The sequence below is a fragment of the Ovis aries genome, chromosome 2 (genome assembly GCF_016772045.2).
Source record: "Ovis aries strain OAR_USU_Benz2616 breed Rambouillet chromosome 2, ARS-UI_Ramb_v3.0, whole genome shotgun sequence".
In the NCBI taxonomy this organism is placed as follows: domain Eukaryota; kingdom Metazoa; phylum Chordata; class Mammalia; order Artiodactyla; family Bovidae; genus Ovis; species Ovis aries.
The window spans coordinates 199,784,301-199,808,800 of record NC_056055.1 but is presented as its reverse complement, the minus strand read 5'-3'; the positions used below and the strand labels follow the sequence as shown (position 1 = coordinate 199,808,800).

The following is a 24,500-nucleotide window of genomic DNA, read 5'->3' as shown; positions in this document are numbered from 1 at the left end:
GCGGCTGGAGTCGGTACCCGGATGTAGGGGACGGCTGCCTGCGCGGGGGGCGGGGCGGAGCGGCGTTCCTGGCTCGGGCGCGGGGGAGGGGCGACTGCTGACGGCACAGCCGTAGCCCGCGCGGGGCAGGGTGGGAGGAACTGGAGGAGTCCCTGAAAGGGCCAGCTGGCGGAGGGAGGGGGACAAGAAAAGGAACAGCCGACGACTCACTGACGACGAAGTGGAGGGAGGGAGAGACCCGGCTGCCAAGGACGAGAGTGAGTAGCAAAGAGAATTCCGCCGGCCAGCGCAGAGAGCCACCATCCCCAAGTGGGAATGTGCAAATTCGGCGTAGCGCGTTGTGCATCTCATTGGGCTTACGTTAGTTAACTGGAAGAACGGAGCTTGCACAATGACGACCGTTTCAGTTGTCGGTTGTGCAAACAAATACCTAGAGAAGCGTAAGTCTGTCCCGAAATCTGCCTAGATGTGCACAGTGAAAAAGAGGTCAGCAGTCTTGGAAAGTTACACAGACCCTGCATGAAATGGACCAATTTCAAATCAGACTCAGGCTTAGAGTGTAAAACGGTATTTCCGCCATCCGCTAAGTTTGTGTCGATTAGAGACCCAAATGCCAATTTTCTGACGGTAAAGGGGACATCAGGTATTGTGTGTTAAGCAGACAAGATTAGCTTGTATTTTTTTGCAAGTCAAAAGCAGGAGGAGAAAATGAATGCCCCTTCGTTGACGGTGGGTGTTGTACATCCCAGTATTTCAGTTTTTCTTTGTTGCAAGTTTTAAGTTTTCTCTTATGTCATGGAATCAGAGATGTATTGGCAAACTTTTTTTTGGTTCCTGCTTGGAAATCTTAAAATGTTTGATCTGGGATGAGAGAGGCCTTAGGTTATCAGATGCGAAGACGGTTAAATTAGTAAACAATGCATATAGTAGGGTAATTTTCAAGAGAGAAAAGCATCAGATATCCCATCCCATCAAGTACACCCAAAAGTGTATTAAGAATGCTGAGACATGTAACAGAGTCTCCAAAGATGAAAGCCAGGAGTGGATGAGAGGGTGGTTAAAATTAGTGCAAAGCTGAATAACTGTCATGGCTTGGAATTTCGTTCAGAAGCATTTAATATGGGAAGCCTGTTTGCCTTTAAAGATTTCTTCTTTCTAGAAGATGTAGAGACTGGTAACTTTTCAAGAGAAAGGACAACTCCATCACTAAGTGCAAAAAATTTATTCATCCAACAAGTGTTTATTAAGCCCCACTCTGTGGCACTGAGGTAAAAGTATAAAAAGGCCCCATCCTTAAGGATAAGTTGATTAGAGTCTAGCCATGGAGACAGCCGTGCAAGTCACCAGTTCTCTTAATAAATACAGTGAGAATCTAAGACAAGCAGCCCCTAAATGTTGCCACCCTAAGAGAGATATGGCTGGATCTGTAGAGAGCAGATTCTTAGGTCTGTGGACAATCTCACCTCCCTTACTCCAAGGATTCAGTTATAATTTCCCGGATTGTATGGTAATCCCCGAGCTGTAAATATCAGTTACCTATAGTTGAAGGGGCTCATCTTAAGTCCAGAGTTCAGTTCAGTCGCTCAGCGATGTCTGACTCCGCAACCCCATGAATTGCAGCATACCAGGCCTCCCTGTCCATCACCAACTCCTAGAGTTTACCCAAACTCATGTCCATCGAGTTGGTGGTGCCATCCAGCTATCTCATCCTCTGTCGTCCCCTTATCCTGCCCCCAATCCCTCCCAGCATCAGGGTCTTTTCCAATGAGTCAACTCTTCGCATCAGGTGGCCCAGAGTATTGGAGTTTCAGCTTCAGCATCAGTCCTTCCAATGAACACCCAGGACTGATCTCCTTTAGGAATGGACTGGTTGGATCTCCTTGCAGTCCAAGGGACTCTCAAGAGTCTTCTCCAACACCACAATTCAAAAGCATCAATTCTTCGGCCCTCAGCTTTCTTCACAGTCCAACTCACAGCCATACATGACCACTGGAAAAACCATAGCCTTGACTAGACAGACCTTTGCTGGCAATGTCTCTGCTTTTGAATATGCTATCTAGGTTGGTTATAACTTTCCTTCCAAGGAGTAAGCGTCTTTTAATTTCATGCCTGGTAGTAATACTTAAATACTGTTTCAACCCATCTGAAAAGAACAAAAGAAAAAGAGAATTAAGTAGGTGTTAAATTCAGGAACAAAATACATATTCTTCTCTTTGAAAAGTCTAATTATGCTACATTGTGATGTCAATTCTGGCCTTGTTTACAGGAAGAACCTTGGTCTTTATGGTTGAAATGTTTCTAACTTATAACCTTCACATTTTAATGTGACGTTTAATCTGTTAGTCTGCAGATTGGAGGTCTGCAGACCTCTAAACAACAATAATTCTACAACCACAATTAATTTAGGGAGTGGGGGGAAGAAGAAAAGAGCATGATCAGTAATAACAGTAACATGTAAAAATGGGTTACTTGAATATTTTTGTTAAAGAAGTAGTTTTTTTAAAGGCAAGATGAACAAATGAAAATAACTCTGGACTGAGATTCAAGAAGTCTAAATTCTCTTCCTTGTTGACTGTAAGACTTTGAACAGTTTATCAAATAAAAGGGTTTGTGTGGAGGGAGAGGGAATGAAACCAGTGCACAGCAGTTCTTTCCTTCTGCCTCATAAGAGTATGATCTTTTGGAGGCTTCCCTGGTGGTCCAGTGGTTAAGAATCCACCTTGCAATGCTGGGAACATGGGTTTGATCCATGGTCTCAGAAGATCTCACATGCCATGGAGCAACCAAGCCCGTGGAGCACAAATACTGAGCCTGTGCTCTAGAGCATATGGCTGAAACTGCTGAAGCTCACACACCCTAGAGCCTGTGCTTTGCAACAGGAGAAGCCACTGCAGTGAGAAGTTCGCAACTAGAAGCTCTCTGCAACTAGAGAAAGCCCGTCTGCAGCAATGAAGACCCCGTGCAGCAAAAATTAATTAATTTTAAAGTCTCTCAAAAGTTTTAGAAGAAAATACTCTGTAAATCCAACGAATCATAAGTAATTTCAAAACCATCTATCCAATATGAAATCCTCCTTGGGGAGTTTTAAAATCCAGCTAAAATATTGAATGCGCATTGTGTTTGGGCACTGAGCAAGAGCTGAGAACCATGAATAAGATGTATAAGCTCCTTTCTTCACAAAGTTTAAAAATGAATAGGAAAGGAGGATATGTAAATTACTATACTACAGACAAAATGTCTTTGGTTGATGGTGGCCTATTTGCTATCCACACTACACATGCTCTTTGCAAAGAGACTTTACTCTTGCTTGGTATCCATCTCTCCCAATTTGAGCAGGGAAAGGTAAACCCATCTTTAACTGAGGGATAAATCCTTATTGTCCTAAGCCAATGTTTAAAGGGTGAGCTTATGACTCCATTTTAGCCTGAGGAGATGTGGAAAGATACCTGATGGAGCACTCTGGGGAAAGGTTTTCTTGCTCTTGAGGAGACAGTAAAAGAGATGGTTCTTTTTTTGTGCCACTGAACCTTGTCAAGTCTGGGGCTGCATCAACCCTCTTGACTTGAAGGAAGCCAGCCTAAGAGCAAAGCTGGTGCACTGACCGAGATGCATGAAGTACTTGAATGTGCCATTTAAGTTGCATTTATTGAGGGGGTTTCATAGAGGCAGTTTCGTTCCAGGCCAAGCAAAATTGAAGCAGCAGTGAAGTATGGAGATGTATGTTCACAGCTGAACAAAAAGTAGTTGTATATGTAGTTTTGTACATTTTTAACATATTATTTGAAAATTCATTTCTCTTTATAAAAATTGTTATAGACAAAATTTTTTGAATTTATAAAGTTCAAACAAGACAATTTTGACTACAAATGAGTGAGATACTCAGCTTCCACAGTACTTCATTTTTATCTCTAGAATATTTGACCAATTAGTGATTGTGGTAGCCAGGTGCCAAGATGTCCTCTAGTGATTATCATCTCCTCAGTGTGAGAGACAACCAAATGAAGAACACCTTTGGTTTTCTCGCACACTGAATAGGGTGGACCTGTTTAATCAAAATAAGACATTTTGAAAATGATGATGTGTGACTCCTGATGTTAGGCCATAAAAGACATTGTGGCTTTGGCCTTGCTCTCTCAACTCACCTCCCTTGGGTAAGCTAAGACACTGTCATGTGTGAGGATCCTCAAGTTGCCCACAAGGGATCCACTGAAGCTCCTGCCAAAAGTAAGTATCAACTTGCCAGCAAGAGTAACCATCTTGGAAGTATAACTTGCAGATCCCAGTCAAACCTTTGGCTGATGGTAGCCTCATAAAATTTGGGATAAGCAGATCCCAAATTTCTGATGTCCAAATACTGTGTGAGATATTGGTGTTTTAAGCCACTAAGTTTGGGATGATTCGTTAAGCAGCAATAGATAACTAATACAGTAGTTCCTGAATCTTCAGGAAGGGAAGATATGATCAGAAGAGATAAGTCACAACAGACAATTATCATTCCTTTTTTCCATAGGGCACCTAATGTCTTTCATGAAGTTAGGGGCATTTTCTACCTTTATTTTCTAGATGACAACAGTTTCTAAAATTATGCTATTAATTTAGTTGTTTACTTCTGCCTGTTTTAGTCACAACAAACTCTGAAAAATTCTTAAAGAGATGGGAATATCAGACCAGCTGACCTGCCTCTTGAGAAATCTGTATCCAGGTCAGGAAGCAACAGTTAGAACTGGACATGGAACAACAGACTATTTCCAAATAGGGAAAGGAGTGTGTCAAGGCTGTATACTGTCACCTTGCTTATTTAATTTCTTTGCAGAGTACATCATGAGAAACACTGGGCTGGAAGAAGCACAACCTGGAATCAAGATTGCAGGAAGAAATATGAATAACCTCAGATATGCAGATGACACCATGCTTATGGCAGAAAGCGAAGAAGAACTAAAGAGCCTCTTGATGAAAGGGAAAGAGTGAAAAGTTGGCTTAAAGTTCAACATTCAGAAAACTACCATCATGGCATCTGGTCGCATCACTTCAAGGCAATTAGATGGAGAAACAGTGGAAACAGTGAGAGACTTTATTTTGGGGGGCACCAAAATCACTGCAGATGGTGACTGCAGCCATGAAATTAAAAGACGCTTACTCCTTGGAAGAAAAGCTATGACCAACCTAGGCAGCATATTAAAAAACAGAGACATTACTTTGCCAACAAAGGTCTGTCTAATCAAAGCTATGGTTTTTCCAGTGGTCATATATGGATGTGAGAGTTGTACTATAAAGAAACCTGAGCACCGAAGAATTGATGCTTTTGAACTGTGGTGTTTGGAGAAGACTCTTGAGAGTCCCTTGGACCGCAAGGAGATCCAACCAGTCCATCCTAAAGGAAATCAGTACTGAATATTCATTGGAAGGAATGATGCTGAAGCTGAAACTCCAATACTTTGGCCACTTGATGTGAAGAACTGACTCATTTGAAAAGACCCTGATACTGGGAAAGGTTGGAGGCAGGAGGAGAAGGGGACAACAGAGAATGAGATGGTTGGATGGCATCACCGACTCAATGGACGTCAGTTTGAGTAAGCTCCAGGAGCTGAGGATGGACAAGGAAGCCTGGCGTGCTGCAGTCCATGGGGTCACAAAGAGTCGGACATGACTGAGTGACTGAACTGAACTGAACTGAACTGATTTTATTCATCCCTGTATCTCTAGGGCCTAAGACAGTGCCTGACACTTGTTCAAAAAAATGAATGGGGAGTTCTCTAGTGGTCCAGTGGCTTAGACTGCAGTCTCAATGCCCGGGGCCTGAGTTTGATTCCTGGTCAGGTAACTAGATCCTTCATGACATAACTAAGAGTTTGCACTTGGAACTAAGACCCAGTACAGCCAAATAAATTTAAAATTTAAAAAAAAAAAAAACAAACACCTTTTTAAAATGAATGACTTAAAAATACTATAATAAATTGGTCTTTTGAAATAATAAGTCAGATAAGTAAGTACCCACTGATGTTTTTTCCAAGTCAAATCTCTAGGCAAAATGAGACTGAAAAGTGTTTTGTAAGAGTTTGGCTAAATTTTAATGTCTTAAAGAACTAGGCTTAACTTGTAAGACGAGGGTTTGGATCCATTTCTTATCTCTTAAAACAGGAAAATCTCAAGATTGAAAAAATACAACAACCGAAAACCATAAAAATACCTAAAGAAACTATGGAAGAACCTTCTGTTGGATACTTTTCAGAGTTTGAAATAACTAGAAGCTAAAATGGAAAATTTTATTTATTCAGCTATACCAAAATTACTTCCTACAAATTCAAAGCATTAAAAAAATCAAAGTCAAATTATAAACTGGAGGAAAAAACTTATCACAAAGGACCAATTTCCCTGAATGATAAGGATATCAAATCATAAAAGGCCAGTTACCCAGTAGGAAACTGAGCAGCAGATATTAACAGGCAATAGGAACAGTTAACAGGAAAGAAAATAAGAGATGGCTCTTAAACACATGAGATCCTCACCCTTATCCATAAAGATAAAATGGTTTGGAAAAATAAAAATTCATAACATTCTATATTATTGAGAGTGTGAGGAAATCAGCAATCTCATACATTGCTGGTAAGATTATTAATCGGTAGAAATTCTCTGAAGGGCAACTTGAAGATGTTTGTGTGTATGTGTGTATATACGATTAAGGTTCACATAACTGTTGACATGGGCTTCCCAGGAGGCTCAATAGTAAAGAATCTGCCTGCCAATGCAGAAGACGCAGGTTCAATAACTGCATCAGGAAGATCCCCTGGAGAAGTAAATGACAACCCACTCCTAGAAAATCCCATGGACAGAGGAGCCTGGCAGGCTGTGTAGTGCATGGGGTTGCAAAAGAGTTACATACAACTTAGCAACTAAGTAACAATGACCCTTTGACATAGCAATTTCATGCCCAGCAGTTTATCTTAAAGATATAAAATCTATGCAAAATTTTATTTATTTCAGAAGTGTTTTTAAGAGCCTAAGTTTAGAATTTAAATATCAATCAATAGGAAATGCTTAAATTTTGGTTCATCCATATAATGAAACATCATACAGCTATAAGGAGAATGAAACTTTTATATGTACTTTATAGATTAATTCCAAAGACAAAATTATTAATACAAAAAATAGAAGGCAAGGTGCCAGTTGGTGTGTACAGAATATTTTACTTTTGAAAAGTATATATATATTTCATATGCATGAGATACATATATACACACACACAAATACATATGTATACATAAAACACCCCTGAAAGAAAGAATATAAACTGTAACACCAGTGCCTCCAGGAATAGAACCAGGTGGCCAGGGCACAGGGATGGGAAGGACTCTTTTCAATGTACATCCTTTGGAATTTTTACCTACACATATGTTGCATGCATACATGGTCAGTAACTTGAGTCATGTCTGACTCTGGTGACCCCTGGGCTGTAGCCCTCCAGGCTCCTCTGTCCATGAGATTATCCAGCAAGAATACTGGAGTGGGCTGCCATTTTCTTCTCCAGGGGATCTCTCCCACCCAGGGATCAAACCCATGTCTCTTGCATTGGCAGGCAGATTCTTTACCACTGAGACACCTGGGAAGCCCACAAACAGATTATCTAGTTTTAAATGTTAATAAAATTAAAGTTTAAGGAAAAAAAATATCAGGCTTGACTCAAAATGTTAAGGAACATCTAGTGCCCCCCCCCTTTTTTTTTTACAGTTAATTCTTAAACCCAAAGAGGTTGAGATGATTTGTCAAATATCACATAACTACTATTTTCTGGGCTCCAAAATCACTGCAGATGGTGATTGCAGCCATGAAATTAAAGGACACTTAACTCCTTGGAAGGAAAGTTATGACCAACCTAGACAGCATATTAAAAAGCAGAGACATTGCTTTGTCAGCAAAGGTCCATCTAGTCAAGGCTGTGGTTTTTCCAGTGGTCATGTATGGATGGATGTGAGAGTTGGACTATAAAGAAAGCTGAGGGCCAAAGAATTGATGCTTTTGAACTGTGATGTTGGAGAAGACTCTTGAGAGTCCCTTGGACTGCAAGGAGATCCAGCCAGTCCATCCTAAAGGAGATTAGTCTTGGGTGTTCATTGGACAGACTAATGTTGAAGCTGAAACTCCAATACTTTGGCCACCTGATGTGAAGAGCTGACTCATTGGAAAAGACCCTGATGCTGGGAAAGATTGAAGGCAGGAGGAGAAGGGGACGACAGAGGATGAGATGGTTGGATGACATCACCGACTCAATGGACATGGGTTTGGGTGGACTCCGGGAATTGGTGATGGACAGGGAGGCCTGGCATGCTGCGGTTCATGGGGTCGCAAAGAGTTGAACTGACTGAATGACTATGTAAGCTACATAGGATATAGAGCCTAGGTTTGATTGAGCTCTCATACAGATTGCTTAAGGGTTAAAAAAAAAGACATTTAAATAGACTTCACATAAATAAAAAGTTCTAAAGTCCATTTTGGTGTGGCTGCAGAGAAAACAGCAATTAACTTGCTGGATGAGGCATGTGACCTGGTATCATGCTGGAGAGCAATCTGGCAGCCCTTTGCTAAGTCACTTCAGTCGTGTTCGACTCTGTGTGACCCCATAAACGTCAGTCCACCAGGCTCCCCTGTCCCTGGGATCCTCCAGGCAAGAACACTGGAGTGGGTTGCCATTTCCTTCTTCAGTGCATGAAAGTGAAGTTGCTCAGTCATGTCCGACTTAGCAACCCCCTGGTCTGCAGCCTACCAGGCTCCTCCATCCAGGGGATTTTCCAGGCAAAAGTACTGGAGTGGGGTGCCATTGCCTTCTCTGCTCGCAGCCCTTACCCAGAAGTTAAAAATGCTCACAGCCCGGTAAGTGCACTGTTGAGAGTACAGGGAGGAACTGTCATATCAGGTATCAAACAAATATATGTTTATATTGAAAACACTGATAGGATAGAGAGATCAATGGATCAGACTGTGAAATCCAGGAATATGTTTGCTTAAAAATTTAATGTATGATAAAGGTGACATCTCAAATTTGGGGGCAGGGGAGTGGTGGGGGAGAGTGGGTAATCCAATAAAGTAAACCGTTGGCTAAAAAAAAGACATATACTGTACACTAAATGGATCAATGAATTACTTAACATTTCAAAAAAAAATGTACTAGAAGAATGAGATTTAACTAGAAACAAAAACTGCACAAATTAGGAAATAAATGTGACAGATTCACACCCCTAAAACCTTATGATCCATGTTGGTGGTAATCCAGAATGGTGTGCCCACTGTGGCAGTTTGGAGGATCCTCAAAAAGTTAAAAATAGAACTACCATGTTTCTATTCAGAAACCCCACTTCTGAGCATTTTTCTAAAAGAACTGAAATCAGAATCTCAAAGAGATATATTAGCACTCTCATCTGAATTGTAGCACTGTTTACAATAGCCAAGCTGTGGAAGCATCAATGTCCATTTGTTGTATGAATGGAGAAAACGTGGTATTGCATACAATGGAATTATTACTCAGCTTTAAATATTTGACAACACGGAATGAACCTTGATAATAAGCTAAGTCAAATAAGCCAATCAGAAGGACAAAATACTGTATTCCACATACGTGAAGGATCTAAAATAGCTATAGAAGCAGAGACTAGAACAGTAGTTGCCAGGGACTAGGGGAGGGGAAAAAGAGTTTTTAATCAATGGGCATAAAGTTTCATTTATTCAGTATTATAATGTACACTTAAAAATCTGTTAAGATGTATTGCATACTAAGTGTCCTTACTACAATAAAAAAATGAAAAACCTATTTTATGTCACTTTTAAAAAATAAGAACTTTCTGTAAAGCATAGTTTCTGGAGCAATAGAGGAAAAAAATCATAATCTTGATAATGCTGCTTCCACAGCACAATAGCACCCTGGTAATTTTATTCTCAATTTTTCAAAAAAATTTTTGTGTAGAATACTGAAATGCAGACTTTGAAGTCAGACAAGGTTGAGTTCAGTTCCAACCTATGTCTTAAAATTTAGGTTACCTTGAGCAAGTTCCTCTACCTATCTGCATCCTTCACCTGTGAGGCAAAGAACATCAAACAGTATTGCTATGATTACACGAGTAAGTAGGATTTTATGTTGTTACTAGAACAGTGCCTGGCAAGAGTTCAAAAATGGTAAGGCCATCATTAAAATTTCAGTCAGAATTTTACCTGTTTTACCTTTCTCCTTACTATTTGCCTGTTCAACAAAAAGTAAACACCAACATACCTCTCTAAAACAGATGGGTCCACATCCCCAATACCCAGATTTTGGGCCCAAATTTCTCATGCCAAAATTATTTTCCCTACTAATTTTTAATATAATCTCACAATCTATAAAGTGATTCTTTAGCAGTTCTGCTAGACAAGGACAACTTCTCTGGTACAAAAGGAATCCTCCCATCCTTCTGATTTAGGTTATGGACACAGCCCTGAAATTCTAAGATAGCAAGTAATTCCAAGGATGAATAAGGTTTGTAAACTCATCTTAGATCTCAAAACGTCCTTATTTCCTTGGGTCCTGGGAAAACAATCATGAATGGAAAGTCATAGACCTTGGACTGGATTCTTAATTACAGTTTACCAACCACATGGCCTTGAGTAAGTTTCTTCATTTCCTCCGTGAGTTCTCTCATTGCGAAAACAAATCTGCTTACAGGATTACAATGTGCAGTGCACATTAGCTGTGCCTGGCACACAGTAGGAAACTGATGGCCCATTTGGGTTCTGTAAAAATAGGCATTCCTTTTTTTAACCTAAATATGACAAAAAGCCTTATACAGCAAAATGTCACTAACATTTCGTAAATACATAACATAAATACACAAACATACTATTTTATTGATGGGGTATTATCAAAAGTTGAGATTATTCCTTTATCACTTAAAATTTAATCTAGACTTTGATTCCACAAGACAAATACGGAATACAGCTTTTAAAAGACATTATCATAGACTAGCTTATGAGCAATCAAAACTAACAGATTTGACTGCAAGGCAAAAATAGCTGGTAGCTGAGAGACAGTCAAGATTAGGAGTTGGTAATCAACTCCAGTGTAGGATTGTTTGGGTTCAAATCTTAATTCTCCTGGCTCCTAAATCAAGCTTTGTCCAGTTCTCTGTTTCCTATTTGCTAAAATCAATAAATTGTATACTAGATAACCTAATTGTCAGTTTCAGGTACCCCTTCCCTTTTTCCAGTTGTTATCTGAAATGTCTATCATGTGCTTAGAACGGGCTGACAAAGTTGCAGAGGCCATAACAGTTTATAGACAGCATGTAAATGTATATAGACTACCTATGTCCAAATCAGGCTTTACCACTTCCTAGTGTCCTGTTATTACTTAACCCCCCTTTGTGGCTCACCATCCTTATATGCAAGATGTGACTGATGGTACTTGACTCTCATGCTCTTGAAAGATTAAGCCATGTGATATAGGACAAGTACCTACAACAGTAGCTAGTACCTAGAAAATGCTCCTGCAGTGTTAGCTATACTGTTGCTCGGTGCCTAGCCTGGAATTCACAAGGTACTCAGCCAGTGGGAGCTATTACACCCTACCTTGGATTTCTAACTATGTAATAGTGAAAATGTTCATTAAGTTTTTCAAAATACAACTTAAGAAATAAGACATATGATACTAGATTTGCATAAGTGAAGAACTATACTTAAAGTTAACTTCAACACGAAGATTGAAAACCTTGTTTTCCAGTTCTCTGCAGGTTACCTCTATCTGCCCCCATATAAACCATGAACCCTAAAGCAACTGCAGAGCAAGTGTCAGTTGCTCAGTTGTGTCTGACTGTTTGCAACTGCATGTACTGTAGCCTGTCAGGCTCCTCTGTCCATGGATTTTCCAGAAAAGAATACTGGAATGGGTAGCCATTCCTTTCTCCAGGGGACTGACCCAACCCAGGGATTGAACCTGGGTCCCCTGCACTGTAAGCAGATTCTTTACCATCTGAGCCTCCAGGGAAGCCCCAAGAACCATGTTAAATCACTAAATAAAAATTAACCACTGATTTACATATTTTTATTTGGAAATGTTTATACCAGTACAGTGAAACTAAATTTTAGACACTGGATGTCATTAGCTTGGATATCATTAGTTTATTATAAAAGAGAAACATGGAAATTATTTACATGATGAAAGATTTCAGAACTTGAGTGGAATGGGCAGCTTCACATGATGCCATTTCAATAGTGACTTATTTCAGTCGACATATTTCCCAAGAATGTCACCATCTCTAAATAAGAAATAATCCTGCAAACAGAGAAACCATTAGTTAAGAAAACTAATAGCAAATATTTAACCCATCCTTAATATTATGAAGTTTACACACCTTGTCGTCTAGAACTACTTTGGTGCCTCCATATTCTGGGAGAAGAACTTTATCTCCAACTTTCACACTAACTGGTTGAATCTCTCCACCCTTAAGAAAACAAGGATGTTTATTAGTAAAGATGTTTAGTTAACCAAACCAAATATTTACACTTTATTATTAATCAACTCTGCGTGCTAGAATCAGATGTTTAAAAAAGATGTTTAAAAAAGGTGGCCAAGTGGTATAATTTATAGTCATAGTTCTTCACTCAAAAATATCACTGTAGAGTCACACTTTGAAATAAGGCACACAGAGTGGCTTCAACTAAAACCTGATTTTACTTTAAAGGGTCAAAGAATTGTACTGGGAAAACTAACTTTAAGCTTTTTAATCGTTAAATATTAACATACTTGAAGTAATATGTTACTTCACAACCAAGTGAGGTAAACCAGTTTTTAAAACCATATGTACAATGGTCATGTTTAACTTCTTTCAACATGTAAAAACTTAATTTTCTGACTTTGGAACATATACTTCATTTACTTTTGCAATTCAATTTCTGTTCCTCCAAAGCAGATTTAGGAAAAGGGACTGAAGTAGAGTGCCCCAAATCTTCCTATTAACTCCAGGATAACCCCTTGCTAGAAATTTCTTAGAGGTATCTGGAGCAATACAATGAACATATATGACCCCAGGGCATTTATGCAATATTCCAGCTGACTCTTCAGAAGTCTGACGTCTAACCTTCAGTTGGAGACTAACTGGAAGGCCAGTTCTTACATGCAAGACAGAAAGTGACTAGGATTAAAGGATTAGGGCAATTTCAGTGTGTTAGAAGTCAGACTAAGTTCAAATTTATACCTACTGATTTTAATGCCGTGGAACTCTTCCTCCATCATACACAATAAGGTATTTTTTTCCTTCCCTGATTACAATCATTTTTGCTGAAAGCAGATTAGTTGTGAACCCACTGGGGAATGATCTTTTTAATAATCAAGGATCCCCCCCCCCCCCGCATTTCACATAAAAATGAGTTCCATTTCAGTCCGCATTTACCTTTCCTTTAGAGCCTGATCCAACAGCTACCACCGTGGCTTGCAATACTTTTCCTTGTGATTTTTCTGGAAGCATAATGCCTCCTTTGGTTACAGTTTCGGCGGCACTTCTTTCAACTAATACTCGGTCAAAGAGGGGAAGAAACTTTCTAAATGCCTGTCCTGCCTGTAGAGAGAAAAACGTTAGATTTGAAACACAATGTATTCTAAAGAGGCCACATGTGGCTTTCAAAGATAACGCCAATGTTCAGATTTTCCATTTAAAGCAAACACCTCTGAACGTTCAGTTCTAAATTCCCCGTTTAATTTCCCACTCCTATGAGTGTTAGGGGTCGTTGTTGCTCCTGAGGTCAGCAGCCAGACGAGCTTCAAGGACAAGCTTAGTTTCTTCCAAGGTCAATTCTTCCAAGAATTTTCTGTAAATTGTCATTAAACACTGAAGTCCCTCTGCCTGTGCCCACGCTTTTTTCAAGACCATTACACACCCACCAAGGTCCCGCAGGAGGCGTGCGTCGGGATTCCCGCCCCCTGACCCACGCGCTGCCTCAAACGCGCGTGCAGAGAGCCCTACTCGGAGGAAAGGGTCGGCGGGGTCTCGCCTCTCCAGGGCTCGCGCGGGCGCGGGTCTCTGACCTCTACTCCTCCCGCGAGGCCCAAAGGGAATCGCCCGGGCTCGCCATGAGCCCCAGGCCAAACCGGGTGCGCCGGCCTTCAGCCCACGCGGGACTCACCATAACTCCGGCTGCCGCAGTTCGTACTCTGCTCTCACGCCACAGGCAAAAGGAGAGAGCTGCTGTCGGACCCTCCAGACACGTGAACGCGAAAAAAAACTGGCCACCGCGCAGGCGCGCTCGCTTCCGCCCAGCCCCTCCCCGCGAAAGGCGGGTGGCCGCACCAGCGCGCTCCCCTATTCGTTTCCTGCGCTCTGCGCAGGCCGCTGACGCGCGGACCCGGAGGCGGAAGAAAAGAGCAGCTCTTTCTAGGCTTTTCTAGGCCGTCAGCCTAGGTGAAAGTACTAACCCTTTGCCCCCCCCCTCCCGGAAATGACGCGTTTGACCCTTGACCCACAGAGCCAGGCTCTATCCGGAACGTTCTGGAACGGCGCGCAGCCCGGGAACTAGCCTAAGCGGGCCGGAGAGGGCTGAACCCGCTGGCCTGGCCCGGCGCGGGTAGGGAGGGGCGGGACTGGCGCGCGGAGCATGCAGATTGCAGGGCCCAGGCGCCCTGGAAGTGGGTGGGCACCGCTCGCAAGCGCGCTGCGGAGGGGCGGGGGGAGCGGCGGAGGGAGGGGACACGGGCTCATTGCCGTGCGCGCCTTGCACTCTGTCCCTCACTCGCCGCCGACGGCCTGTCTCGTCGCCCGCACGTCGCGCCGCTGCCCCGCAGGTACGCGGCCGCTCCGCGCCGCCTCACCCATGGGTTTCGGACCCCGGAGCCGTCCTTCCCTTCTCCGCTGAGCCGGTCCGCCGGCGAGAGAGCTTCCCCGGGCGCCGCAGGCCCGGGCCCGCTGAGCCAGGCCTCGTGGGTGCACGCGGGGGCTCGTCACGTGCGGCGTGGATCGCTCGCCCAGCCGGGCACAGCAGGGAGGGCTTGCCCACGAGTGTGCGCGGAGTCGGGCGAGTGTATTCACATCGATCCTCCGGTGAAAGGCGGTTGTGCTTGTGGTCGAATGTAGGGTGCCAGGGAGGGTGGTCGCAGCGCGTGGGAGCGGCTTTTGGCCTGGCGGACTGCTGGGGTACGGCATCTCCACCTTTGACCTTGCTTGGCTGTCCTGATGGAAAGACACGTGGGGCCCCTGGGAGTGGGCCCGGCCGCCGCCCCCAGCATCGTGGCCTTGCTCGCTGCTCTGATACAGTAGCCCCGAGTGGATACATGAAGACACATTTTAGTAAGCGGATTTTTGCAGCGTCAGGAGTATTTTCCTTCCCTTGGTCGCTTGGGTTTATAACTTGCCCCTTTTCTGTAGATTTGGTTTTCCAGGGGACATTTGCAGCTGATTTGCCCTCAAGGCCATTTTAGCGGTGAAATATTAACTCGTTATTATCGTAGGAAGTAATAGCCGTGGGGAAGAAGAGCGCGCATTTTTACTGTAGGTCAGGCGTGGGGCGACCTCTTTAAAGACTGCACTAGTAGCCAGTGTTGTGGGGGCGGTGGCGGGTTCCGAGGCCCAGGTATCGTGGGTGCCAGACGTCAGCCCAGCTCACTTCTAATATTTCTCGTTCTCTTGCATGGGTGCCATGTTTGTGTTGTAACCCCACGGGTAGTGGTAGTATTGTCCTGATGCTCTATCTGTTTCTCCTTCAGAAATGCTTCGATTACCCGCAGTCCTTCGTCAAATGAGGCCAGTGTCCAGGGCACTGGCTCCTCATCTCACTCGAGCTTATGCCAAAGATGTAAAATTCGGTGCAGATGCTCGGGCCTTAATGCTTCAAGGTGTAGACCTTTTAGCCGATGCTGTAGCCGTTACTATGGGGCCAAAGGTATTCTTATTTTGTTGTAATTTATAGTATTGTTAAGGAGTAACATTTTGCCGACGGCAAGAGTCACGCCAAGTTATTAAACAGTTCTTAGGTATTCATAAACTGCTTGTGCCAGATTTGTGAAACTAATTTGTACAAAGTGTGATGTAATCAAGTGGTAACTCCTAGCTTAAGGTGGATGGTTAAACTCAAGGTAGACTTACTCTCCCTTGCCTGCTTGAGTTAAATTTTGGATCCTTTCCCAGTAGTTAGTACTAGGCATAGGTGGAAGAATGTAACATCCACAGTACCTTAAGTATGAGCTTTTAAGTCTCATTTAACGAAGAGATTGGTGAATGAGGAATAACAAGTAAATTGAGGAGACCTCTTCATGCGTTGTACTGGGTGGAGCAATGCTTCAGTTCAGGCTGAAGACAGTACAGATATCAAAGTGATTCAACTGAGTAATGGCGTTTGCATGCCTCACAAGCAGCTTTGGTTCAAGCCACCAGTACTGTTTGCATCATATTTTAAGATTTAATGTTGAACAACTCAGGAAGGCTGCACTGTTCTTGTCTTGCCATTGGTATTTTAGAAACTAAATTTTAAAGTTCAGAAGTAAGTTTTCACATTATTATTATAGAAGGCACTGGACAAAACTTAAATATGAATTATGTGGAGACTTCTGAAATTATAACCTCCCAAGTTAATGTTGGTTAAGTCTCTAGAAATTTTATCTCTTATAACATCTCATCCAAGGTTATGCACCTGACAATAAAGAATCATTTTGTCTGTAAGAATGTTGATGAACTTTCCATTGAGATTCCCGCAGCAGGTCTGATAAAAGTGATCTGATATTGCATTGAGGCTTTAAAGTAATTGCGTATTATGAAAAATGCTCTTTTATTTTAAGCTAAATAGTACTTAGTGTGTGAATCTGTGGCATTTTTTTTTCCTTCTGCAATTATAGGGAAGGACAGTGATTATTGAACAGAGTTGGGGAAGTCCCAAAGTGACAAAAGATGGTGTGACTGTTGCAAAGTCTATTGATTTAAAAGATAAATATAAAAATATTGGCGCTAAACTTGTTCAAGATGTTGCCAATAACACAAACGAAGAGGCCGGGGATGGCACCACTACTGCTACTGTACTGGCACGTTCTATTGCCAAGGAAGGCTTCGAGAAGATTAGCAAAGGTGCTAATCCAGTGGAAATCAGGAGAGGTAGGAATGTCTCCACAGTGTTTTGTCTCCACAGTGTTTTGATCTGTGTCAGGTCTGTTAAATTATGTTAGAAAGTTGACTCTTGTTTCTTCAGTCTCCTAAAAAAATTTTTTAATCTTTTTTTAAAAAAATAAGTAGTGATTGAATTTCTGACTATGGGATGGGCATTGTGCTAGGTGGCAAAGAGGAGACTAAGATGCTTGTGCCCTGTGTCCACAGTCATCCATCCCCGTGTCATTGTCCCCTGGCTCATTTCTCCCCCAAACCAAGTTTATTGTAAGTTTCAGCATGTACTGTGTATTTCTAAAGCAGTAAGTTCAAGAAAACGCCACCCAGGATATCAGAATGGGTTTTTATTTTTTATAAGGCAGTTTCTTCTTAACAGCACTTACTATGTTATGGGTCTGAATTTTGTTTATTATTACTTGTTTGGGGGAGTTAGGCCACAATTCAAAGATCTCCTCAGCATGTAATTGCTGTGTGTTTCTGGGGTGTATTACCATCCACACGTAGGAGATGTAAACTAGGAGGCACATGAGAGTAAAAGTAGATACTATCAATAATTTGTGAAAACTGACTTGCTAGGCATCCTCAAAATGTGATGAGGTATCATCTCATCTATTTCAGTGTTTGAGATCCAAATGAATGTGTCTCATTAAAAGCAGTTTGACTGGCAAGTATGAATTGAGGTTATTAAGGGTTACTTCCCAAAGAAAGTCATTGTTACTACAAATTGCTCTCAATTATTTTTGTGAAGTAACCTTTCTCAAAATAAGGAAAGAGCTAGCACTGGTCTCAGTTGAAAAGACTATGCTCTCGTAAGTAAATCCGTATTGTGGCGACATTGAATGTTAAAGGTGGTTGTTCATAAATTACATATTAAATGAGGAAATTTCAGCCAGTTAAAAACTTGCAGGGGTATAGCCACAAGAAAGTCCTTATCCTTGACAGTTATACTTGTTGAAAATAAGGGACTGTAATCCATTTTGGTCCTTTGTGTCCTTCAGTGGAGGGGAAATGTGCTAGATGACCCTGTAAGAAATGATTGAATCAGGAAAGATTTACATAGAATGAGTTGAATGGTGAGATTCTTGAAAGTGTACACTTTTTTTTTTAATGCAGTTTTTAAAAATAATTTTGGCATTGTGGTACCTCATTTTTTAAAGTTTGTGTTTCATTGCATGCCATCCAACTGCCTTGTGATTAGGAAGAGTACTGGTACAGAAGCATTAAGGCATTGATACACTTAACATGAATCAGAATTTTAGTTGACATGGAGCCATGAGAGAATAAGCATTGTGATAATGTTCTTGAACCAGGTGTGATGTTAGCTGTTGATGCTGTAATTGCTGAACTTAAGAAGCAGTCTAAACCTGTGACAACCCCTGAAGAGATTGCTCAGGTATAGATTTTTAAAGAAACATTATTTTATCCTATAATTACACAACAGTGTTAGGATAACAGTATTACCTAATCACCAACATTTGAAGCATTTTTCTTACTGCTAGAGATTTGAAAAATTCCCCCACCAGGGATTGAACCTCTGCAGTGGAACACGGTGTCTTAACCCCTGGACCACTAGAAAGTCTCCATAATTTGAGACTTAATGAGTTGTCATTTTACTTCTGCATGACTGAGTAAAAACTCATTTATGTGGAAAATGTTATTTGGCTGTTTATCAAAGATGAATAATTTCATTTTCTAATATTGCCATATTTGCCAAGGGTAATGGGTCATCAAGCTTGCTTGCTTTCTTTTTTCTGCCATCCTGCCTGGCTTGTGGGATCCTAGTTCCCCAAGCAGGGATGGAATCTGGGCCTCTGCAGTGAAAGTGTCAAGTCCTAACCACTGGACCATAAGGGAATTCCCTCTTTTTTGTTTTTGTTAAAAGAACAATTGTGTGTTTATTTCGTTTCTTTCGAAAATAATGTAGAAAAAAATCAAATTTTTAAAAAATTGCAATGGGACCAGTTATTCATTAGAATTATTATGCTTAAAATCCCCTCTGCCTGTCTCACCACCACCATCACCCTGCCTCTAGCATCCCACCCAAGGATATATTGTTTGGGAAGTTAATGAGAAAAGGGAGGGGAGTTGATTGAGGAAGATAGCCTTTACCTTTAATTTGAAAGAGTAGTTTGATTATTTCAGGTTGCTACAATTTCTGCAAATGGAGACAAAGAAATTGGCAACATCATTTCTGATGCCATGAAAAAAGTTGGAAGAAAGGGTGTTATCACAGTAAAGGTAAGTTTGTTCTTAATTATAGATGGAAACAGATGTCTGATAATCTGAGCTTTACAAGTACAAAAATTTGATCTACATGTTTCCAAGTGTGTTCTGTTTTCATTCCTTCACATGTAATACTGGCACCTCTACAGAATAATGCGCTTACTGTGTTTGTGTGAATTATTAACCTATGGTTTTGGACGTAAATCCATCCTGATTCAGATGATACTGGCTTTTAGCTGTGAAAAATTAGTTCAGATACATATTCTTGCAAAAGTAGAGTTGGATGCTCTGGGATATTTGCATACTTCTATCTGAATTCCTTATGAAAAGTGGGGACTACTTATTAATTGGTTTGAAACTAGTCTTTGTGTAATGAAATTCTCATAACGAATTTTTTTACTTTTCATAGGATGGAAAAACACTGAATGATGAATTAGAAATTATTGAAGGCATGAAGTTTGACAGAGGATACATTTCTCCATACTTTATTAATACATCCAAAGGTAAGAGCAAATGGGTAACTGAATTTCTTTTAAAGCATAGTTTAATATGTGACACCCTGAGGGCATTTGTCAGTGTCATACCTCAAAAGTAAATCCATGTGTTCCAAACGTTCGTGTGTATGAGAAAGAAAAACATGAACTGATCAGTCACTTTAAAAGTGTACTGGAACTTTGCTCTAGCGGTTTTTCATTTAAATGACTGCAGTCATTTTCAGCAGAATGGCCTCAAGTTGGTGAGAAATGTTCTGTGCTTTTCAGGTCAGAAATGTGAATTCCAAGATGCATATGTTCTGTTGAGTGAAAAGAAAATTTCTAGTGTCCAGTCCATTGTTCCTGCTCTTGAAATTGCCAATGCTCACCGGAAGCCCTTGGTCATAATTGCTGAAGATGTGGATGGAGAAGCTCTAAGTACCCTTGTTTTGAACAGGTGATAGGGAGTGGTGTTTGGTTTACATTTCTGGGTGAAAGGCAGTTATTTGTATTGGTGTTTGAAATCTCCTTTATGTACATTCTCCTTGAACAACTTGCGTTTGTATAATACTGGTGGGTGTCATGAACCTTTAGTCCAGTTATGGTTCTGTCTTTTTTGAATAGAGTCCCTGAGTCCTTAATGTTTTGTGTACCTTTTTATAAGTTAGCCTAAGTATTTACAGTTGTTTTGAAGATAAATGGCTGAGTTTTTGTTTTTGTATTTTTTACAAGAAAGATTTATGGAAAAGATACATTCACAATTACAGTTTTTCATGAGAAGAGGTAAACTACCATTCTGAGTATATCTGGCAGTTGGAATTTTACATAATCTTCTAAAGGAAAAATTTTGTTAATGAATAGTCTAAAATAGAAATTGGTACTTAGGTTGGGGTCTATTAATTTTTTAGATCTATAATGATTACATTTTACTTTAAGACAAAAATGTTAATGCTTTAGACAGAATCTTAGGGGGGGTTTCGGTTTTTTTGGCGCCTGTGGAATCTTAGTTCCCTGACCAGGGAGGGCATTTTTAAAATACATATTCTTCCTAATCCTACAGCTGGGGTGTATCAGAAATGAGATTCTCCAATTTCTATTATAATGGAAATGCATAAATGAAATAATCAGGTATATAACAGAATTGCATATTTTGACCTGACCTAAATGAGTTTACTTATCTTGTAATGTTTATAGCCTAGATATGCTCTTGGGGTTATGAAAAGCCCTAGAGATAGTGTGATGTGAAGCAGAAATAGAAGAACAGGCCTGAAAAGTTCTGATTGAGCCATTTTACTGGTTGCTGTAAAGTTGGATCTCCAGTTTACTTGGCATATTATCAGACCTTAACCTTCTTATTTTTATTTGGCCCCTTAATAAAACCAGGTCTGTCTTGAAGTTTATATATTACTTCCATTTCAATCTGGTTTCAAATGAGCATTTTAAAAATTATATATTCTAAATATTCATTACCTGATTAAAATGAAGGTAAGCTTAATGATATCAGCAGTATTTACATTTATAAAGGAATTGAATTGAAAACATTGCTCAGAATACAGCAGTAATACATAATAACTATAAATGGAGCTCATAACTTTAAAATTTGTCATGTGTCAATCGCCTGAAATATATAGTATTGTAAATCAACTATCCCTCACTAAAAAAGAAAAACTGCTCAAACTGACTTTAATAGCAACTTAACCTAATACTAAATGGTTAAGGGTAAATGCTCATTAGATGATCCCCAAATTTAAGAGCAGGGATGCCTGGTGTGCTGCAATTCATGGGCTTGCAAAGAGTCGGATGTGACTGGGCAACTGAACTGAACTGAGCTGACTGAGTTCTGATTTTCACAGTCTATAAAAGTTATCACTATTTAATTTACATGTTTTCAAGTGGAATGTAGGGTCAGAAGGTAAGCAGAAAGTACAGTTTCCCAAGTAACCTTAGTTACTAGAACTTGAAGTAGACTGACATTATTATAAAATTTAAATCTTATTAATAACTTCTTAACAGGCTGAAAGTTGGTCTTCAAGTTGTGGCGGTCAAAGCTCCAGGTTTTGGTGACAATAGAAAGAACCAGCTTAAAGACATGGCTATTGCTACTGGTGGTGCAGTAAGTAAAATAAATGTGATTTTGGTTTATTGAATGTTATTTATACATCCATGTCTGAAATTTATAGGTAGAATTCACATTTTCACAAATCTGTGTTTCTCTTCAATAGGTAGAGTTTGGGTTAAATAGCACTAAGGCCCCTGTCTTTAATTTGCCATGAGTCTTGCACAAGAGTGGTCTTTTAACTTGTTTTCAGGAATGTATTATAATAGAAAAAGGCAGGATTTAAAAGTTTAGGCCTAGGGTCTAGTCTTGGTTTCACCAAAAGTATGTCCTTTGATGAGTTTTTTGAGTTCACTTGTTTCTCAAAGCTTAGTATTAATTGAGGATTAAGTGGAAAGTTGGAAATGTAATGAAAAACTATGCAAGTTTTGTTTGGTCTAGCTATAGTCTTGAAATTTCAGATTTTAAGGAAACAGTATTACAAGATGCTTTTCTTATCAAAACACCTGTAGGATATGTTAATGATTTTGGTATAATGAAAAATGCCTGTAATGTAATTTGTTCTTTTTATTTCATGGTTTGTTCATTTTTAAAAATGTTTTCATAGGTATTTGGAGAAGAAGGACTAAATCTAAATCTTGAAGATGTTCAGCCTCATGACTTAGGAAAAGTTGGAGAGGTCATTGTGACCAAAGATGATGCCATGCTCTTGAAAGGGAAAGGTGACAAGGCTCAAATTGAAAAGCGCATCCAAGAGATCATTGAGCAGTTAGATGTCACAACCAGTGAATATGAAAAGGAAAAACTGAACGAACGCCTGGCAAAACTCTCAGATGGCGTTGCTGTGTTGAAGGTAAGATTCATTGTTGTAAGTAAGCTGCTTGGGTTCCGAGCCCAAGTAAACTAGGATTCTTGGCATTTAGCATCTTGAGGAGGAAAAGCCATACTAACTGGAATTCTTTTTTGATTTTTAGGTTGGTGGGACAAGTGATGTTGAAGTGAATGAAAAGAAAGACAGAGTTACAGATGCCCTTAATGCTACACGAGCTGCTGTTGAAGAAGGCATTGTTCTGGGAGGGGGCTGTGCCCTGCTTCGGTGCATTCCAGCCTTGGAGTCAATAACTCCAGCTAATGAAGATCAAAAAACAGGTAAAAAGTTACCTTAGAGATGAGTTTACTTGCAGCTTGATTGTAGTCTTTCTGTTGTTAGAGTTGTATTGTTGCTGCCCACTAGATAGAATAAGAAGTCATAAAGCAGTTTCCAGAATAACAGAAGTAGAATAACAGTGTTGGAGTCAGAGATCTTTCAGGCAGAATCACTTGACCTATAGTGTTCTCCCAATTGGAATTATCTGTGTCATTATTCTCACAAGTAGAACTGTGCTGTAATAGTTAAAAAGGAAAGAACTCAATTTGTTAAAATGTTTTCTTTATAGGTATAGAAATCATTAAAAAAACACTCAAAATTCCTGCAATGACCATTGCTAAGAATGCAGGTGTTGAAGGATCACTGATAGTTGAGAAAATTATGCAGAGTTCTTCAGAAGTTGGTTATGATGCTATGCTTGGAGATTTTGTGAATATGGTGGAAAAGGGAATCATTGATCCAACTAAGGTAAATAGTTGACCACTGTCTAAAAATGCTAAGTCTTGTTCTTTTTTTTCTTTTTTAACTAATATTTTATGAAAACTTTTTCCCTAGGTTGTAAGAACTGCATTACTGGATGCTGCCGGAGTGGCCTCTCTCTTAACAACAGCAGAAGTTGTCGTCACAGAAATTCCTAAAGAAGAGAAGGATCCTGGAATGGGTGGCATGGGTGGAATGGGAGGTGGCATGGGAGGTGGCATGTTCTAACTCTTAGAATAGTGCTTTGCCATTATTGATGAACTGTGAGAGGAAACTCAAGGCAGTGTTCCTCACCAATAACTTCAGGAGAGGTCAGTTGAAGGAGCTGACTGAAGAGAAGGCTGGCTGATGTTTAAGAAAATAACTATAAAACCATCAGTTACTGGTTTCAGTTGACAACATAGAATGGTTTACTGCTGTCATTGTCCATGCCTACAGATAATTTATTTTGTATTTTTAAATAAAGACATTTGTACATTCCTGATAAATGAGCTTAAGAGCTGTGTACCAATGTACTGCTTTCAACTTAAATCACTGAGGCATTTTTACTACTATTCTGTTAAAATCAGGATTTTAGTGCTTGCTATCACCAGATGAGAAGTTAAGAAACAGCCTTTCTGTGGAGAGTAGGAACAATTGTGTACAGAGTAGAGAAATATCCAATTATGTGACAACCTTTGTGTAATAAAAATTGTTTAAAGTTAACTGTGTTAGCTTTTCTGTGATCTAGAGAATGTGAGGAATGAAAGCCAGTTGAAGAGGGGAGGGTAAGGTTTGACCAAAGTCTATAAAATGTTTCCTGCCTGTTGTTTCGTGCATTTCTCTGTTTCTCTTTGCTGCAGACTGGATTCAGTTCACTTCAGTCACTCAGTTGTGTCCAAGTCTTTGTGACCCCATGAACTGCAGCATGCCAGGCCTCCCTGTCCATCACCAACTCCCGGAGTTTACTCAAACTCATGTCCATTGAGTCGGTGGTGCCATCCAGCCATCTTATCCTCTGTCGTCCCCTTCTCCTGCCTTCAATC

General features: G+C 40.5%; 2 protein-coding genes across 10 annotated transcripts in view; one reads left to right on the top strand and one right to left on the bottom strand.

The window, feature by feature from the left end:
* Nucleotides 1–14,226, bottom strand: part of MOB4 (MOB family member 4, phocein) — a 45,960-nt gene extending 31,734 nt beyond the window's left edge. The window contains exons 1-4 of one of the 2 annotated variants that reach the window (XM_027965062.3): nucleotides 14,137–14,226; nucleotides 13,407–13,571; nucleotides 12,369–12,458; nucleotides 12,045–12,289 (exon numbers count right to left, since the gene is read on the bottom strand). In XM_027965062.3, the coding sequence (XP_027820863.1) occupies nucleotides 12,239–12,289; nucleotides 12,369–12,458; nucleotides 13,407–13,571; nucleotides 14,137–14,139 (309 nt within the window). In that variant the 5' untranslated portion in view covers nucleotides 14,140–14,226 and the 3' untranslated portion in view covers nucleotides 12,045–12,238. Of the gene's footprint in view, nucleotides 1–12,044; nucleotides 12,290–12,368; nucleotides 12,459–13,406; nucleotides 13,572–14,136 lie in introns of those variants that run through there. The other variant, XM_027965063.3, reaches the window with a different exon arrangement.
* Nucleotides 155–24,180, top strand: HSPD1 (heat shock protein family D (Hsp60) member 1). 8 transcript variants are annotated; one of them, XM_042244032.2, is made up of 13 exons: nucleotides 155–257; nucleotides 4,814–14,411; nucleotides 15,710–15,885; nucleotides 16,835–17,087; nucleotides 18,407–18,489; nucleotides 19,239–19,334; nucleotides 19,729–19,822; nucleotides 20,081–20,249; nucleotides 21,806–21,905; nucleotides 22,456–22,701; nucleotides 22,823–22,997; nucleotides 23,285–23,463; nucleotides 23,551–24,180. In XM_042244032.2, exons 3-13 carry the CDS (start codon nucleotides 15,712–15,714, stop codon nucleotides 23,701–23,703), a joined length of 1,722 nt encoding a protein of 573 aa, XP_042099966.1. In that variant the 5' UTR covers nucleotides 155–257; nucleotides 4,814–14,411; nucleotides 15,710–15,711; the 3' UTR covers nucleotides 23,704–24,180. The 8 variants fall into 8 exon arrangements, with proteins under 8 accessions (XP_042099966.1, XP_060266138.1, XP_060266137.1 ...); XM_060410155.1 differs by having other exon boundaries at nucleotides 155–440; XM_060410154.1 differs by lacking the exon at nucleotides 4,814–14,411.
* Nucleotides 24,181–24,500: the final 320 nt, after the last annotated feature.

Bases quoted from the DNA above. Each gene is read 5' to 3' on its own strand.
- HSPD1 (XM_060410153.1), top strand. The intron at 17,088-18,406 runs GTAGGAATGTCT...TTCTTGAACCAG, and splicing joins TCCAGTGGAAATCAGGAGAG to GTGTGATGTTAGCTGTTGAT. The intron at 23,464-23,550 runs GTAAATAGTTGA...CTTTTTCCCTAG, and splicing joins GAATCATTGATCCAACTAAG to GTTGTAAGAACTGCATTACT.